This window comes from Hemitrygon akajei, chromosome 32 (genome assembly GCF_048418815.1).
Source record: "Hemitrygon akajei chromosome 32, sHemAka1.3, whole genome shotgun sequence".
NCBI lineage: Eukaryota > Metazoa > Chordata > Chondrichthyes > Myliobatiformes > Dasyatidae > Hemitrygon > Hemitrygon akajei.
Window position 1 is genome coordinate 11551873 of NC_133155.1, and position 18259 is coordinate 11570131.

General features: G+C 37.4%; 1 protein-coding gene across 4 annotated transcripts in view; it reads right to left on the bottom strand.

The window, feature by feature from the left end:
- The window catches only part of srrm1 (serine/arginine repetitive matrix 1), a 44441-nt gene that overhangs the window by 2221 nt on the left and 23961 nt on the right, over positions 1 to 18259 (bottom strand). For 2 of the 4 annotated variants that reach the window (XM_073034235.1, XM_073034238.1), the window contains 12 exons: positions 17393 to 17608; positions 15708 to 15896; positions 15495 to 15620; positions 13177 to 13442; positions 12270 to 12347; positions 10078 to 10164; positions 9085 to 9235; positions 7596 to 7637; positions 4994 to 5083; positions 1609 to 1995; positions 925 to 1123; positions 105 to 305 (listed from right to left, as the gene is read on the bottom strand). In XM_073034235.1, coding sequence (XP_072890336.1) covers positions 105 to 305; positions 925 to 1123; positions 1609 to 1995; positions 4994 to 5083; positions 7596 to 7637; positions 9085 to 9235; positions 10078 to 10164; positions 12270 to 12347; positions 13177 to 13442; positions 15495 to 15620; positions 15708 to 15896; positions 17393 to 17608 — 2032 coding nt within the window. The remainder of the gene's footprint in view (positions 1 to 104; positions 306 to 924; positions 1124 to 1608; positions 1996 to 4993; positions 5084 to 7595; positions 7638 to 9084; positions 9236 to 10077; positions 10165 to 12269; positions 12348 to 13176; positions 13443 to 15494; positions 15621 to 15707; positions 15897 to 17392; positions 17609 to 18259) is intronic. The other 2 variants (XM_073034236.1, XM_073034237.1) reach the window with 2 other exon arrangements.

Below are 18259 nucleotides of genomic sequence, written 5' to 3' on the forward strand. Positions count from 1 at the left end.
TCCATTTCTGAAGTGTACAATTATGAAGTCTATTGCAATTATGAGCAGAGAAATTAGAGTACTGTATTTTCATCGAAGATTTCAACCTTTAGATATAAACACACCTTTGTGGGTTCTGAAGCTTCTGGCTGAGGTGATTTTACTGGAGCTTCAACTGGTTCAACTTTTCCTTCTACAACTGTTGCTGGTGCAACTGCAGCCTTTTCTTTCTTATGCTTCTTGTGTTTCTTGTGTTTCTTGTCCTTTTTGTGTTTCTTGTCCTTCTTCTTTTTCTTTTTCTTTCCTCCAGTTTCTTGGTCAGAAATCTTGAAGACAAAAGACAGCATTATTTCAAGAAGCTAGGTGCGAACCCTCTGCACTTACATTTTACATGATTTAAATGGGCACCAATGGTTGCAAAATATAATTTATACCAATAACAAATAATGAAAACTAAGCTTCTGAACAGGACAAGTTAGAAAATATATGTGTATATATATATATACACATATACTCTATTCAAAGTTAAAGTTGTGGAGCTTGTTTCATTAATGAGAATCATTTTTCTTCCATTTCTAGATCACTGTTTATAAAACCTTACGTTCTGCCTCTAGAGGCTTTAGGTTTTGTACGGAGTTCACTTTGTACACACATTGCTTCCTGTTTGTAAGTTGTTTAATATCATTCATTTCCTGCCCAGGTTAATTTGGATTTCAACTTGGAGCAAATGTGGTAGAAAGACACCCACTCTTTATTTCCCCTTGAAACAACAATATCTTTTTTCATAAAGTCTTCTCATTAAAAACCCTGAAGAAAGCTTCTGCTCGGGTGATTTTTGATAAGTTGTTCAACTCCCTGCTTAGCTCTGTACACAATTCGCCCCAAAAGCAGAGTATTGAGATATAAATGGCCATACAAAAGCAGAATATTGAGATATAATATCACCTTGAGAGGAGATGGACTAATTGAAGCACTCTTTGGCTTTTTAACTGGAGGTGGTGGAAGAAGAGGCGTTGGTGATCTACTACCAGACTGTGACCTGGAGACTGAAGTCATTGGCCGCTTCTTGGGAGCAGGCTCAGGGGATCGAGATATGGATCTGGATGATGTAGCCCTTCGCACAACTTGTAGATTTGGTGAGATCCTGAGAAATTCACAAAAATTATAGAATCTATGAATTGTATCCACCACAACAATTATTCTAATGAATGAGCATGTGACTAAAATTCAAAAAATATTACAAAGCAACATTTGTGAAATGGTCTAATTATTAGAATCAATAGCAAATAAGATATGAAATGAATTGAATTAATGTGCAGATGAAGTAACAACATATCATGAGAGAAAATAGAGAGGTTGCTACTAAAATTGAAGAATACCAGCAACTAAAATACACACAAGTAAATTAATTTTGCTTCAATTTATGTATGAGGAAAATGCTACAAAGAAATTTTCTAATTGTAAGTAACTTCTGAACTCGAGAATATTAAACTAGAAATACCACAAACTATCAAAGTGAGAATGTACATTCCTTTTAAAAATTTAATCAAAATTAGAAAGACAATAAGATAAAATTCAAATACTTTCATAATGAAAACACTATTAATACTTAATACATAACATCCTTACTTTTTAGGTTTCTTCGGTTCTGGGGTGCGTGAAACTCGCCGGATAGGCCTATTACTGGGGGATGGGGACATATGACGTCGCTGTGGTGGTGGTGGTGAGATTGATACTCTTCGTGCTGGTGGTGGACTAATGGATCCACGCATTGGCCTAGGCCGTGGAGATGGTGAATGCCGTTTGTGTGGTGGTGAGCGAACATCTCTGTTGGACCTGCTTGGTGGTGATCCTCTCCTGCGCCGAGAAGAGGGAGAGGGAGAACTACGACGCTTTGGTGCTGGTGATGGAGACGCCCGTCTCCTAGGTGGTGGTGAAGGACTATACCTCCTCTGAATTGCAGGGGAATAGCGCCTCGGTGAGGCTGAACGTCTACGTGGGGGTGGTGATGGTGATCTAAAAGCAAAGTGTAGATAAAAATCAAATTAGTAACTGTTTGCAGCAGCTACATTCATGTGGTTCTAATTATTCAATTTATTTTGACAGTCCATTCTGTTAAGTACAAACCTCTGATTCCATTAAGAGTGCATGAAAATAAGAATGCATGGCCATAGAAATGAAAAAAATAATTGAAGACATAACATGAATACTATGTTAAAGGTATACTGGGGTGAAATCTAAGCAGCTGAGCTGTCAACAAGGAGCTATAGTTTAAATTGGAAAGATAACAGTTCTAATCATTTATTAGACACGATGTATCAGAATACAGAAAACAAAAAAGATTGAAATTTAAACTACATTAATCATATTGCAAAGAAAACACCAACCAAACTTCTCAATGGAGAGCAATTAATGACTACATAACATGTGAGAAAGGAAAAAATGCAGAAAAGGTAAATACACTGGGTGAAGGGGACTTGAAGGAGCAGGGAATGCCATTAGAACAAAGGTACCACTAAAACAAAGTAAGGTACCTCAACAAAGACATACTCAGAAATCAAAACAATGTTAGTTCTCTATGCACCTCAAACGTTTTAAAAACATTGTATAAGTAAACCTAAAAGCTCCCCAGATCCCTTTATTTTTTTCAATGCTGTATAACAATGTGTTTTTGCCGCTAGGCATTTTCCAAATTTGAAGAGACTGAATAAACAAAACTCAAAGTGGGATTATAAGCTTCAGATAAGCTAATATGGCAAATATAGTTGCAAATAACCCCATTTGTTTTGAAAGCAAATGGAAACTTGAAAAGCAGGATGGTAAATACAGGACTGAAGCTGTTATGTTTGATTGTACACAGTGTACGATACAAGGTAGATGAGTACATAGTGTAGCTAGAAATCGGCAGGTATGATGTTGTGGACAATAGTCGTGGCTGAAAGAAGATCACAGCTGAGTCCTGGACATCAAGGATACACATCCTATGGAAAAGACAAGTAGTGAGCAGAGCAGGCGGCATGGCTCTGTTGGTTTTAAAAAAAGAAATCAAATCCTAAGCAAGAAGTGAATCCTTGCAGATGTAGAATCCTTCTGGGTAGAGCTTAGAAACTGTAAGAGTTTAAAAAAACCCTAATGGGGGTTATATATAGGTCTCCAAAGAGTCCCCACTACCATAACCATTAGATATAGGAGCAGAATTAAGCCACTTGCCTCATCAAGTCTGCTCCACCAGTGGTTTGTGGCTTATTTATTTTCCCTTCCAACCCCATTTTTCTGCTTTGGGTATCTATCACCCTCTGCTTTGAATATAACTCAATGACTTGCTTCCACAGTTATCTGCGACAATGACTTTGACAAATTCGCCATCCTCTGGCTAAAGAAATTCCCCTCTCATCTCTGTTCCAAACAGATGCTCTAATCTGAGGCCGTCCCCTCTGGTCCTAGACTTTTCTTACTATTGGATCTGACCTTTGCAGGTTCACTGACTATGCCTTTCAATCTAGGACTTGGCTACAAACTACAACTGAGAAAGAAGGCATGCAAGAAAGGCAATGTTACAGATCATTTAGGCATTAATAATCTTTCAAGAATCACCGGCATCAGTAATGGATCCAGAGCACCGTAAAATTGCAAATGTCACCCCACTTTTTTTTTAGAAAGGAGGAAGACAAAAAACAGGAAATTATAGGCCAGGCATTAGTGGTTAGTAAGATTTTAGACCCCATTTTAAAAAATGTTTTGGGGTGCTTGGAAACATACGATAAAATAGGTCAAAGCCACATAGCATCTTTAGGAGATCTTGCCTGACAAATCTCTTGGAGTCCTTTGAGGAAGTAACTGGCAGGATAACAAAGGAGAATCAGTGGATATTGTCTACCTGGATTTTCAGTTGGCCTTTGACAATACAGCATACATGAAATTGCTAACAAGACAGGTATTACTTTACTGATACCAACTTGCATAGAAGATAGTCTGACTATCAAAAGGCAAAGATTAGGAATAATGGTGTATTGTGAGCAGTTTTTGGCCCCAATTCCAGGATGTGAGGGTTGTGCTGGCATTGGAGTCCAGAGAAGATGTAGGAGAATAATCCCAGGAATGGAAGGGAGGAGGATCTCATTGAAACCTACCAAATATTGTAAGACCTGGCGAGTGAATGTGAAGATGTTTCCAGTAGTGGGAGAGAATCTTTGGTCAGAGGACATAGCCTTCAAATAAAAGGACATTCCTTTAGAACAGAAATGAGGAATTTCTTTAGCTGTGGGGGAGGGGGGGAATCTGTGGAATTCATAACCACAGATGGCTATGTAGGTCAAATTTTTGGGTATATTTAAAAGTGTGGGTTGCTTGATAGATTCTTGATCTGTATGTGTATTGAAGGTTATGGAGAGAAGGTAGGAGGATGGAGTTGAGAGGGATAATAAATCAGCCATGATCGAATGTTTGGAGCAAACTCAATGAGCCAAATGGCCCAAAATCTGCTCCTACATCTCATGAACATGGTGCAATTGATTACTGACTTTGCAAAATCGCCACATAACTTAAATCAACGTTGCTCTGGACTGACAAATCACAAACTACAAGTAATGATTATAGAAAAATTTTTGTTTTGAATGGACATGCTGTTTACAAAATGTTGAACTCAAGGCTCAATGAAATGACAAGTTTGTTCTTTACTGGTACCTTGAAAAAATAAATTACAGTAGCTTAATTTCTACCATTAATTTAAAAAGCACGGCATGATCTGACAAGAAAGACCATTTCCTACACTGTAAGAAATTTTATGGAGACATTTCAATGCTATTTCAGTAATAGCATAAATTTTACAATGTTTTCCATGTCTGTATAAACTTAAATTCGATCTGTCAACAAAATTGCAAGATCCATGCAGAATTAACACCCATATATATAGGACTGTGAAAGAATCAAAACCACATGCCTCATAACTAAATTTTATTTGTTTTATCACCTCATCCACATGCCTCTCAGTTAATGCCAGAGGACATTTACTAACCTGCGTCTTAGTGGAGATGGTGATCTACGCCTTCTAGGGGGAGTTGGAGTACGCCGGCGTCTTGGCGGTGGTGATGGGCTTCTCCTCCTCCTATATATTATACATGAGCATGTGAATACTTACACAGGAAGCAGTGCAAACTGTATAGTTATAGATCCCTCACCTGTCCCATTAAAAACCCATATCAAAGCATAAAACTGTTTTAGCTAAAGCAATTTAGCTAATTCCTTTAGAAATTATGGCAAGAATAACTTTTTGAAAACAACATCTGTTTCCTCTTATACAATAGTCACTAAATGATTTTCTGTATACTTCAATTATCAAATAATTATCAAGCTCCAGCACATTTTTTTCAGGTATATTGAAATAAAAGAATGAGTACTAAATTTAATTCTTACATTTGTTGTTAAATGCGTATAACAGAACACACAAAAAGATTCAGTTATGATTCAAATTTGGATGCAACAAAAGCCCTAGTATGTATAAATTGTAACTAGAAATAGAAATTTTGGCCTAGTATTTGGATAATTAATAACTATAATCTGGTAAATTTAAATTCTTGGTTGCCCATGTTCACAGAGATGCTACAATTAGCCTCAGTGTATTTAGGCAAGGAAGTTCTTAAGGGTCATCTGTTTATCAATAACTTGTACAATCAGATTTAATGTCCATCAATTCAGGGGGCCAATTCTACTCAAGGAATTTTACTCCAAAAATCCAAAGACTCCATCGATAGAAAAAAATATAAAGAATGTTGCCTTTAAAAATGTATAAATTAGATGTGAATATTTTGGAAGGAAATCGTACAAAGATACAAGCATAACAACTGATTATTTAAAGAATATTTAAAAGTGCCCTGCAAATGTCTCTAATGCAAATAAAAAACAAGTTTCATGTGCATTTCTTCAAAAGTTCAAGGTTGAGTCTTTTGTATACTCAAAGTGCTTCAGATCAGTTTTTGGTAATTATACAAAAATGTGATGAATTTTGTTTTAAATTTTATTTTAAAATAATACAATTTTCTCAGCTGAGCAAATCAATTGTCCTTAATATTTTTAAATCATGTTGAGACTGAGTAAAAGCCATAGAATACAGAATATCATTACTGACATGGTGTTATTTTACTTAATTATAATTCATGGGTTATGCATTGCTCACACTAAATAAAGCTGTCTGACACCACTATGGGGTTCCAAATACAGTGCAAACCACATGTTTTCTGTCGAATTTGTTGATTTTTGCATGCAAAAATAGAAAAAAACTAACAACACACCACTGGTCATGCCCACTTGTCCTGCTGAATGCTTCTACCATTTTCTGTTTAAGTTTTGGACTTCCAGCATGTTTTTCTTTGTTCACTGGTTTCCTTCAGAATGTTACCCATTGCGCCTTAATCTATTTCAATTTGCCTGAACATGCACAGTTACGATCTATTCCACTAAATGAAATCATTCATATTCAAGAATGAAAAAAATCTCACAGTATGCTCTCAGGATGAACTTGTCTAACTAATGAACAACTACTTGCAGCAATATTATTACAACATTACTGCTTTTATAATTAGAGATCCTGGACAAGCAGAGTTGAAAACATTGTTCCTTCTGCTGCTGCTACAATCTTAAGAGGCTATCCATTGGTCGGTGTTGACCATAGATACAGAGTTCCAGATATCTAGGTGACATGAAAACCAGGGCAGCACAATATGGCGAACATGTTGTTGCCCGTGCAGCGGACTTCCTGTCTCCAAGCAGCTGTTGAATCCAAAGGAACAAGTGACTGAAACAGTCTGACACCCGCGGCATTGCAGGAGTTGTCCCTCAGCATCAAACTCAACTAGGACTACCTTAGGGAGGCTAGCTTTGGATTTTTCCTTGGGGTTTATTCCTGAAGCCTTCCCCATGAGTGGGAAAAGCCACAACGCAGTGACTGGTGTTAAGGCACCACCTATGCACCTTTGCCCCTCCTCCAGCAGTAAAAACAGTTCCATCAGGCTTAGCAGCTAAGCCACACGTGAAGGACAGGTGTCACAGGCTATTTGAAATGCGGGCTGTTGGAGTATTTACTAGGTATGACAAACTTATGGAACCTACAATCTTAATTTCAAATAGATCATATCTAATTCTAACTACCCAAATTAATATTTTTACACCATGCTTGTAATATACTTCTGGAGTTCCAATCCTGAGCAATAGCCTTTTGTACTAGACTTCTAACCCTAAATGCCAAACATGATAAAAATTGGTACAAGTGGGTTCCACTGTATTTATACATTCCCAAGTATTTGTAGTATTAATCAAAAACAAATTAATCAAGAATTTGAATTAGTATTTAAAATTTAAGCTTAAAGATTCTATTTGCAAAGTTTAATGAAAATCAATTTCAAGCATTGGTCCAGAAAATTGACTGCTCTTCATATCCAGTTCAATTAAAGTTTAGCAAAAGAATTACTTTAGCATCCCATATAAGCTGGATTTAACACAATCTTCTCATTTAATCTCATAAACAATGACTAATTAGTAGTTGGGTTGGGGTTACTAATTAAAATAACCTTAAGCAAACTAATATTTTCAGTGATCAGACAGCAACTCATTTTCAAACCAACCTTCTCGCCACTGGGAAGTGCCACCTCTTTCCAAGCGGCATCCTGATAGCAAGAGAAAACAAAACCAAGCTGTGTTTTTCACAGATAAGCCTCTAATGGAAGCATCTTAAACTAATATTTTATACAGACAGTACCACTCTGGTAGATTGAGATTTTAATTTATAATTACAATGCAATTTTTACAATTGTATCCCACACTTCCATTGTTTAGAATATAGACCATGATGAGTAGCCAGGAAGAGCAGCAGCATAATTTATTGCCCCCACAGCCCTGGCAGGGAATTGATCCAAATGTGGGAATTTCCAATCTAGCACTCATTTAAAACAGCATTACCAATCAGTAAAATAAAACTGCTGCACTCTTGGCTTTTGGCTTTAAACAACATCTAGTACTAACTTAAGTTTTTCTAATGAATTATCTAAAGGATACCAATACTTGAAAAGAGGATCTTCCCATTCGCAATGACACATTTTTTCATTTTATATTTTGAGTTTTGTAAAGGAACAAGTCAAATTTATAGAACTCATTTAATGCAACTCCTCTTGATAATTGAAGCTTTAAAACTATCAATGTACCAGATGGAGCAAGACCCACTTTCAAAATAATCTTGTCCACTTCTCAGAAATGGCTGACTTCTATCATTTAAAATTTGGGAAATTCTCTCATAGGTTATTAAAAAAAGACCATGGGGTTTGGGAGATACTGCTGTATAGCTTGGACAAGTTCCGCTAGTGCATTTTGTGGATGATTCGCATTCCAATCATGACAGACTGTAGGTGGAGCATGGAAAGGGGGTGCAGAGAGAGTATTTATTCTGGTGAATATGGTACTGATAAAGCTACTTGCTTTGTTCTGGATGATGCCATGGGTTGCCTTGAAAGAGACTGCTCTATCCTGGATGTAGAACTTCTAAAGTGATTTTACAGTTGAACTCTGCCAAGCAAATGGACAGCATTCCAACCTGCTTCTCACATGTGCCTTCTCACAGGTGTGTGTCAGGACAGCACCTGTCACAGGTTACACAAACTCTTGTCTGTTCTAATAGTCAAGATATTTAAGTGGTTGGTCTAATCCAAAGCTCCGAATCAAAGGTGACTGGGAGGTTGTTATGCATTCTCTTGTTAGAGATGGTCACTCTTGGGCAGAAATATGAAGTCCTGCTTACTGCACAAAGGCAAAGAGTGTTTTTTCTCATATACAGAGTTTCAAATAGAACTGAACAGTGTGCAATCTTTTGACCCTGTGCTGGAAGGAAGATCAACCCTAAGCAACTCATGTAACAATATCCTGGGACTAGGATCACCAACCTCCAAAAAACGTAAACCATATATTAATCAAGGCATGGTGGTGAGGCAGACACCTTAAAGAGAGAATAGATTTCAGGTCAGGATGGCGTCTTTTAAAATTTAATTTCACATTTTTTTTTCAGAATACTGAATCGAAACGTTACATAATAGAAGTTCTGCACAACAGGTATTTGCACATTACCTTGGTGAAAAGTCCTTGTGCCTCTTTCGCATTGCAGGGGAAGGAGACATACTCCGTGACAATGAGCGATGGCGTCTTCTTCGAACTTCCCCATTCTTTGCATTTGAACGTTTTGGTGCTTCATCTTCAGATGAGGAGGAAGATCCAGACTCTATGTAAGACAATATTAACCTAATTAAACCAATTAGCACGACAAAGATCAGTTATTTAAACTCATCAAACAAAACCACTAATGCAAATGTAAAGTTAGTTGTTAACCATATTTTTAGAAAGTATCTTCCTCTGGAAGAACAACTGTCCATGGAATGCACTGTATTTGTTTCATTCCACAGCTGTTCAACACCTCAATTTCATTTCCTGCTACCTTCACTAGAAATAAGCATTAAGTCACTGAGCAACGTCACTTTTAATGATATACACCTCATAGAAAACAGCCTTGATTTTACTGATTAGCCTCAAATGTGAGTAATACCATTTTACAATATAAAGCATGGGTTTCAAAACCACTCACAGCTTTTCTCTTATTAGTTAGGCAAACACGTCAGAATTTGGTTGCTCATAAACAATACACGAATTTGAAGAACAATATATACTTTTAGAGCTTGGGGTTTTTGTTCCCCAGTTTCAGCCAATTAAAAAGGCAACAAAAGCCAAAGTGGAAATTTGATCATTGATAACAGTCAGCAGTGGTAATAAAGTATTAACAGCAGAAATGCAGATCTCTCAGAATGAATGAAACCATAAGTAATCAATGGAAGCTAGTGGAGCTCATTTTGAATAAATCGAGCAAACATTCTAAAGGATCTGCCTCCCACAATTCCAATCGAATGATTAAAAGGTATTAATGACAGATAGTAGTAAACCTTCATTGATACCACAGTGAATCAACACATAGGTACACCCACTCTTACACTATTTAAATCTTCTAACGTTTAATACTTGTAGGAGGGGTATCATATTGAAAACTGAATGTAAAAATCAAACATGTCCTACCAGAAGTGGTCTGCTGGTTCTGTTTGCGGTACTGGCGCCGCTGCTGCACTGATTCCACTCCTGCAGTCTTGCCGCCTTTATCATCTTCTGCAACAATACAAAAATTAATAATTGCTTTCAAAGTGCCAATCTCATTATTGCTCCCACCTATTACATACACTTTCAACTTGACAGAATGGCTAATTTAGCTCCTAAGCCAGAAGGGTTCTCTTAATGCATCCAGAGAAAACAGATCTCAAGCAGCTTTATTGATAACCTTTAAAAAAGAAAGCTCATCTTTCTTACCTATCCAGTCTGATTTGGGTCCTACAGTCACGTGGTTGGCTTTAACTGTCTTTTCAAGCGGGTTATTAAACTAATTCCTTCCCCCTCCCACAGAAAGGAGCAAAACTATAAAACTGAAAACCTCATGAAGCAATATGTTTGGTCAAGCAGCATCTATGTAGGCAAAAGGAGAGTCAACGTCTGTGGTTGAGAACCTGCATCAAGACTGAGCATGTAGAAGGAAGACAGCCGATATAAAGAGGTGTGAAGAAGGGCTGGTAGATGGTGTTGAGTGAGGTGAGGTGGGGCCTGGGAGCAGGGAGTACTGAGAGAGGTTGGTAGATGAAAATATTCATGGAAATAAATTTGGGCAGAATTGCTTCCACCTATCACCCACCAGCCTCTATCTCAATACCCCTACCTCAAATAGTTCCTCCTGTCCATCATCTTCTGCCTCTAACTGGTTGCAACTATTGTTTACCTGTCCCTGCCTCATCCACCATCCCCCCACCTCTTTAGACCATTGGAACTACTTGAGTTAGAGATATCGAGACTTATTGATTATCAAGAAACTGTTAAGACCTCTGTTCATTAAAAGGTTATGGTGTCAGTCACATAGCTGTTTGGCTCATGCCTGTCAGTGGGGATGCACCCATGATTAATCTCGCCTTCCAACAAATAGTCCATAACCTTCCACACAAGACAACATCCAAGCTGCAATGCTGAAGACCTGAGCACAAGAATTGTGGCACCTCAATCAAGCTGGTCCAGTACAACTACAACACCCAATTACATGAAGTTGCCCAAGTTTGGTCTCTCAACAATAAGGAGAAAGCCAGTCCTAATAATTACTGCCCCATCAGTATAGCCTTAATTAGCTGCAATTTGATGAAAGGTGATGGGAAGCAGCAATTACTCACCAGAAAAGAGATTACCAGTGCTCAGTTTGGCTTCCATTCAGATCTCCCAGCTACTTATCTTAATAAACACGAACAAAAGAACTGTATTCCAGCTATGAGGTGAAAATGCCTTCCCTGAATATCTATAAAACGAGGGTGCTATTACTGTTTGGGGAAAGTTTGCTGCTTTGTGGAGTGGAAAAGCCAGTAAGGAACTTAAATATAGGGATGAGTATTAAATAATTGAGACCTATTGAAGAGAAATCAAGGCAAGAACAAGAACACAAAATAGGATGCAAGCTATCTGATCCACCATGAATGCCCAGGAACAGAATGAAAATGTAGTAATGATTTTCTTTTGTAGACGCACTAAAGCAATTGAATATTCTCCAAAACCAAGTTGAAATTAGTATTAGAATTCTAATCACCAAAGGAAGTAACAAAGCTCAAAATTACATTCTAACTGGTTGCATTACTTTCTGGTATGGAGGGGCCACAGTACAGATCAGAAAAGGCTGTACAAAATTGTAAACCCAGCCAGCTCCATCATGGGCACTAACCTCCCCAGCATCCATGACACCTTCAAAAAGCCAAGCCTCAAAAAGGGCAGCATCCAACATTAAGGACTCCAATTACCCAGGACCTGCCCTCTTCTCTTTGATACCATCAAGGAGGCAGTACAGGAGTTTGAACACACACATTCAACGTTTCTGAAATAGCTTTCCCCCACCTCCAGAAATCAGATTTCTAAATGGACAATGAACCCATGAACACTACCTCAATTATTTCCCCCTCTCTTTGTCCACAACTTATTTAATTTTATATACATACACTTCACATTGAAATTAATTGCTTTTATCTGTTGCAATGCATTGCTGCCGCGAAACAGCAAATTTCACAACACATGCCAGTGATATTAAACCTGATTCTGGCATAATATTCCTTGGCAGAAGCTAACAGATAGCATTTTGGTTCTTGGCTTTCACATTTAAAGATTGTGGTAGTTATGCAAAGTATCACAAAACTAACCTGAATCTGAAGGCTCTGATCTTCTTGGTTTAGGAGGAGATACAGATTCATGCTTCACACTACCCTTCCGTTTTGGTGCTGTAAGAAAACAAGTTAAAGAATCTAGTTAACAAGTATATTTGTTAGGTTAGGTTTCAGACTTTTGCTTTTCCTTTTTTCTAGTTTTACTTTTCTTTACATTTGTTTATGTTTATATAATCACTCTTTAAACTTTCAGTAACTTGTCATACATTTGGTGCTGCTGTAGCTTTTGTCTGTAAAACTTTGCGTAAGTTATCGGAAGAATCCTTTACCTAAACCATTTAGACTGTGTTGCAGTACAAAGGGGGACCACAAAGACAAGTTCCTTTGTTATTTTTTACTTCACTGACACTGCTTGAACTACATTATGATGAATATCTAATAAAGTGGCCATAGCAATAAGGTTTGTGGCTCATTCCTGAAGACATCATTTCCAGATCCATCACACTTAAGGAGCACTGATTAATCTACCTTTTTTCTCCCCCAATTCATTTACTTGTATTACACAGCATTTCCTGGCCACCACAAAAATACTGCAGATGCTTAGTTCTCTGTTAAACTTTGCTAGGGGTTATTATGCAGAACCGCCATGGAACCATATCTATTTTTTTTGCTATTATAAGAACCAATAATAGAAAATTTCATTATGATCATGACTCCAGCTCTTAAGAACAGTACCACTGAAAGTTTTCTGTGACAGTGCAAAATCAGCAACAGTGAACACATTAGCTATAAGAAATTAATTTGACCAATTAACAAGGTAGGAGCAAGAGAACTAGCCTATTCAATCAGTTAAAGTAACCTCCCACAAAAATGAGCTCTTCACAGAAGGATAAGAAACATTCTAATCAACATTACCTGTATAATTTACTTCAATGAAACTTACCTGGCCTAGCAGGAGAAACAGAAGTATAACCTTTCCTTGAACGATTCACATGTGGAGAGGACAAACGTGCCCCTTTATGAGCTGGACTTGTCACAGTCACAGGTGATCTATGTCGTCTCCTGGGAGGAGTAGCAGGAGATGGGGAAGATCGTCGAGGTTTGCGGGGAGGACTGGGTGATATACGTTTTGTCTTCTTTGGAGGTGACCTTGATCTGGAAGAGGAAGAGGAACTACTGCCCGAGGAAGAAACTGAGGGAGATCGACGCCTATGGGAATCAAGTTGAAATACACTGTAAAATTGTATTTTAAATGCCACTCTCTACCCACTCCATTACTGAAAAGCAGCAAGATATCAAATTAATTCCCATAGCTGCTTAGAAATAAAATAGATGGCTCAATGAAATCATGAAAAATTTACACAAAAACTCAAAATAAAATGGAAGGTTATTTAGCTAAAATATGAAGATTGAGATTATTTATAAGTGTCTTTCTTAATAACATGAACTCAAAGGCATTCCTTAAGGAAAAAAAATTACTGCCGAGATTTCCTTTTCTTTAGAAGTTCAAGGTCCTACAGTAATGTGTCTTTAAAAACACTGAATGAACTTCAAGCTTCCAAGTATTTGTGCCAAACCTTTCCAAAACATTCAGATTTCCTAAGGATCTGACATTTTTCCATATAGTTTTTGGCTGCAAGGTGCAAAACCTCAGCTAATCACTTATATTTCTTCTGCAAAGCAACACTGCACCAATCCCATATTTCACATACAGTGAATTGAAAGCTGAGTCTATTTTGATTTTGTTCAAGCACTGGTCACTCAGAAATTAAGCCCTTAAGTAGAAAAATAAGTGTATGGCTACTTTAGCATAAGTTGAAAGTGGTTTGCGGAATTTTAATTCCAAAAAGTATATTATACACTGAAGTTTTTTTATGATGAAATAATTTTGTATTTTAGAATCAGGATAATGAAAACTAAGATTGATTTAGGAACTGTGAATGTGACAAAGAAGATCAAATATGCAAACTTACACATATCATTTACAGGCTATTTTTAAACTAAACTGGCGACTTTACCGGGAAGGGCCTCAGAATATTTAATAAGCCTCTACTCAAGTTTTGGGGCCAGAATTTTGTGATTCTGTTCTTGCACCTATATTCTGTGCTCTTAGATATATGCATTTGGTTTGGACTGATTTCCTTTTTATCAGTTATTATAGATAAGCCCTGCATAGATGTCTCCTGCTTTGCTATTGTGCATTTCAAAATGACAATTTTTTGCAATTTTGTCAACAGGACAGTACTTTAATGGGAAAGCTGCAAATGTGTTGTTCATCAAGATGTAATCTTCACCCCAGGTAGTAATAAAGATTTATTTTTAAAATTAAAATGTTTAGTTTTCCAGTTAATACAATTAATGCAATTTGTTTAATGAAATATTGATCTGATAAAGTAGCTAAAATAAACACAAGGAAAATAATATTACTTCCAAAAATATTAAATCTATAACTTGATATTCATCTTCCGAAAGCAAAAATCAAGATGCCAGAACTCTGTCAGGCAGCATCTATCACATTGCCTCCACAGATACTGTCTGACTTGCGGAATTCCCAATAGCATGTTTTTTTTTGCTCCAGATCAAAGCATCTACAGTCTCCTTTATCTCAAACCATCTTCAATACATAGACTTGATAGGCAAACAAACACCAAGAGCTATCTTCTCTGAACTAGGAATAATTATAGGGAGAAAATCTTGCTGCTTGCTGGAGTTCTGTTCCAATTGAACTACTGGCATTCAACCCTTTATACACCAGACTTCCATACAAACAGAGGAACATTCAAGTCTGACACTTACTGAGGAATAAATGACCCCATTATTTGGGATTCTCAGCATTGTTTGGAAACGCCACTCAAATCCAACCCAAGCTTAGACCTGACATAGAATCTCAATGAGGCTGAACATTAGGAAACTATGGAGAAGGGTACATCATTTTTAATTTGTTTAGATTTAGCTTATTACTTCCAAGTTTATATTTTAAATAATTTTTAGCCTTTTTGATTATTTTAAAGGGTTTCTCAATGCCAAATAATTAAAAACTTCTAATCCTTCGCAGCTTTAAATGAAAGCTACGTTGAGCCTGAAGCATCACCTTTCAAACACAGATAACAAGCAACGAGTCATTGCTATCTATCTCAAGGGAGCAGAACACCAACGGGTTCTGCTCTTCCATCCAGCCGCAGAAGCAAATGTATGGATTACCGGCAGTGGAGCCAGATCCTGTCCATTATTTATAATTTTCAGAAAAACCAGAAGATATACCTTCTAATAGGTGATCGACTCCTTCTGTGTCTGGGTGGTGGAGGTGGGGGCAACCGTCTTGGTGGACTCCTCCTTCGAGGCAGAGACCTGCGCCTTGGACTAGACCGCCTTCGAGGTGAATAGGACCTGAAATTACAAAATCTTGATAGCAACTGGAGAAGATGGAAAGCAGTTTTAAAGATTAACAATGCTGGATAAAATAAAATAATTCACCTTGACCGGGACCGAGGGCGCCTCCTTGGCCGTGAATGAGAACGTGAACGGGACCTAGACTTTGATTTTGACCGTGAACGTGAGCGATGGCGATTTTTTTCTTTTCTTTCCTTCTCTTTTTTAATAGGCTGTTCTAATAAAGTCTCTTTAACATCTGGTGTTGAGGGTTTGATTTCCTTCAGAATATCACTATAGATAAACAGAACATTACGTTAGATTTTTCTCTGAATTTAGGGATTGCAAATAATGACACAATGTATAAACAGAAATGTGTCTCAATAACTTTCACTGCGTTCAATAGGAAAAGCAACTGAAGAGCCACAATTTCATGAAACGCAACATAATGCAAACACAACCACTTGAAGCATCTACATCTTAAATTATTAGATACGTGGGTTATGATGAAAGAAAAAATGGCAGCAGTCACTTAGTACTTTAGTGCTAGGGTGTTTAACAGGTCCATCAAAAATTAAACTTACAAACCTTAGAGAAAACAGTGAAACAAAATGCCTAAATTTACAAAATGCTATCCACAAGTAAACACAATAATAGCCTGCTCTTGTTCTAGTCCAGTGTGAACTCCTCACAGGCCCTATCTCTCTTCCTTACTGAGAGCAAACAGCTACTTTTTATAATACACTAGGACATACCATCTTTAATTACCAATAAAATTAATGTAAGACTACACCTGAATTAGAACATGACGCAAAACGTAATCACAATCATACTATATTGATACTGTGTTTTTTGCTTGTTTTTTTTGGCCATTTGTGCGATTTGGGTTTTTTTTGCACGTGGGGGGGGGGGGGGTGATGCTTTTCTTTAAATGAGCTCCATGGTTTTCTTTGTTTTGTGGTTGTCTGTGGGGAAGATGAATCTCGGGTTTGTATACTGCATATATACTTTGATAATAAATGTACTTTGAAATACAGAACTTCACAAATAGTATGTCTATTATTAGTTGACCCAGATGCAAACTGGCATGGGAACTAAGACATTAAATTTATGGCTGAGAGTTGAGTGGGAGGTAGCAATTTAATTTACAGGGCAAAGCACTACCAGACACTTCAACAGTGTTGAGATGTGCTCCATTAATCTTCGTTGGCATTAGATGATGAACTAAATACCCGGAACAGATAGGGTTTTAAACTAATTCAAAGATTCAAAAAAGAATAAATTCCAAAACGAATGTCAACTCTGTGTGGGTTAAAGTAGCATGGCTAAATTTCGGATTTAAACCTTTGTACAAGGTGACATGAACAATGCAAGTTAAACTGGAAGAATTTCAGTTAAATGTGCAAAACATACCCAATGAAACAGATGAGGTTAATAGCATGAGTTTTGACCTAAACAGAGAATTGACGACAGGGCTCGAATAAACTATGAGTAGTTATCAAGGTAGATTCATGGAAGTCAAGGGAAAATAGCAAGCTGGATTTTAAAAAAAATGGCTTCATAGCAAAAACCAATGATCAACATAACTTAAGGTACTCAAAAGGTTGTTTGTAGTGATGTTCCATAAAACCAAGATCTGGGATGTTTGCTTCACATCACATGCTGGATGATTTGATTTTAGGCTTGAATTTAATGGCTATTTCTGAAAACTTTACTCATACCATATCTCAGTGTAAACAAAGTATTGTATCCCCTTCAATAAGGGAAGCCTTAAATAAAAAGTAGCTAACCTTGTTGAAGTTGCTTCTGGTGCAGGAGATTCTTTTCTTTCTTTAAGTGAGAGATCTGGCTCAGGTGATAGCTGCTCTGGCTTCTTGGCTGTAGTTAGTGGCGAAGCACTTCTACTCCCACTTCTAGTCCTGCGACGAGGAGACCTAGAAGGAGAACGTTTTCGCTCCCTTCTTGCTGGTGATCGCCTCCTAGGTGATGGAGATCTTGACTTACGTCTGTAAGAGTTAACATAAATTTATAAGTATAATTCCAGTCACCTCATTATAGGAAGGATGTGTAAGCTTTAAAGTGCAGAGGAGATCTACCAGGATGAGAGATAGAGCTTTGTAACAAAGGAGGATAGTAGGTAACTTTATAGCGGTTGTGTAAGATCATGAAAGGCACAAATAGTGGACAGTCGCACCTCTTTCCTATTACTGTGAGCAATACCAGAAACCATCAATATGAGTGGAGAAAGATAGGAGAGGAGCCAGAAGTATTTAGCTATATATAGAGGTAGGTGCCTGGGATGCACTTGCAGGGTTGGTGGTAGAGGCTGATACAGTAGGGATATCAAAGAGATTCTTAGGTTGACACAAGTATAGGAAAATTAGAGGATTATGGGCTTTGTCAGAGGGAAAGGTTAAATTGATTGTGGTCAGCACAACATCATGTGGGTTAAAGGGCATGTACTACTCGATGCTCTATGTTCTATAGTTTTAGGACCAGCAATATTTGCCCCATGAACAACTGTTAACATACTTCTGATGATGAAAACTCAGTAACTGTTGTGCCCGCCCATTCTAAAATAAATATATCAGGGAAAAATGTCACACTGGATAAAAAAAATTGCTACACCATCTGAAAAGCTAATGTATAAATGATTT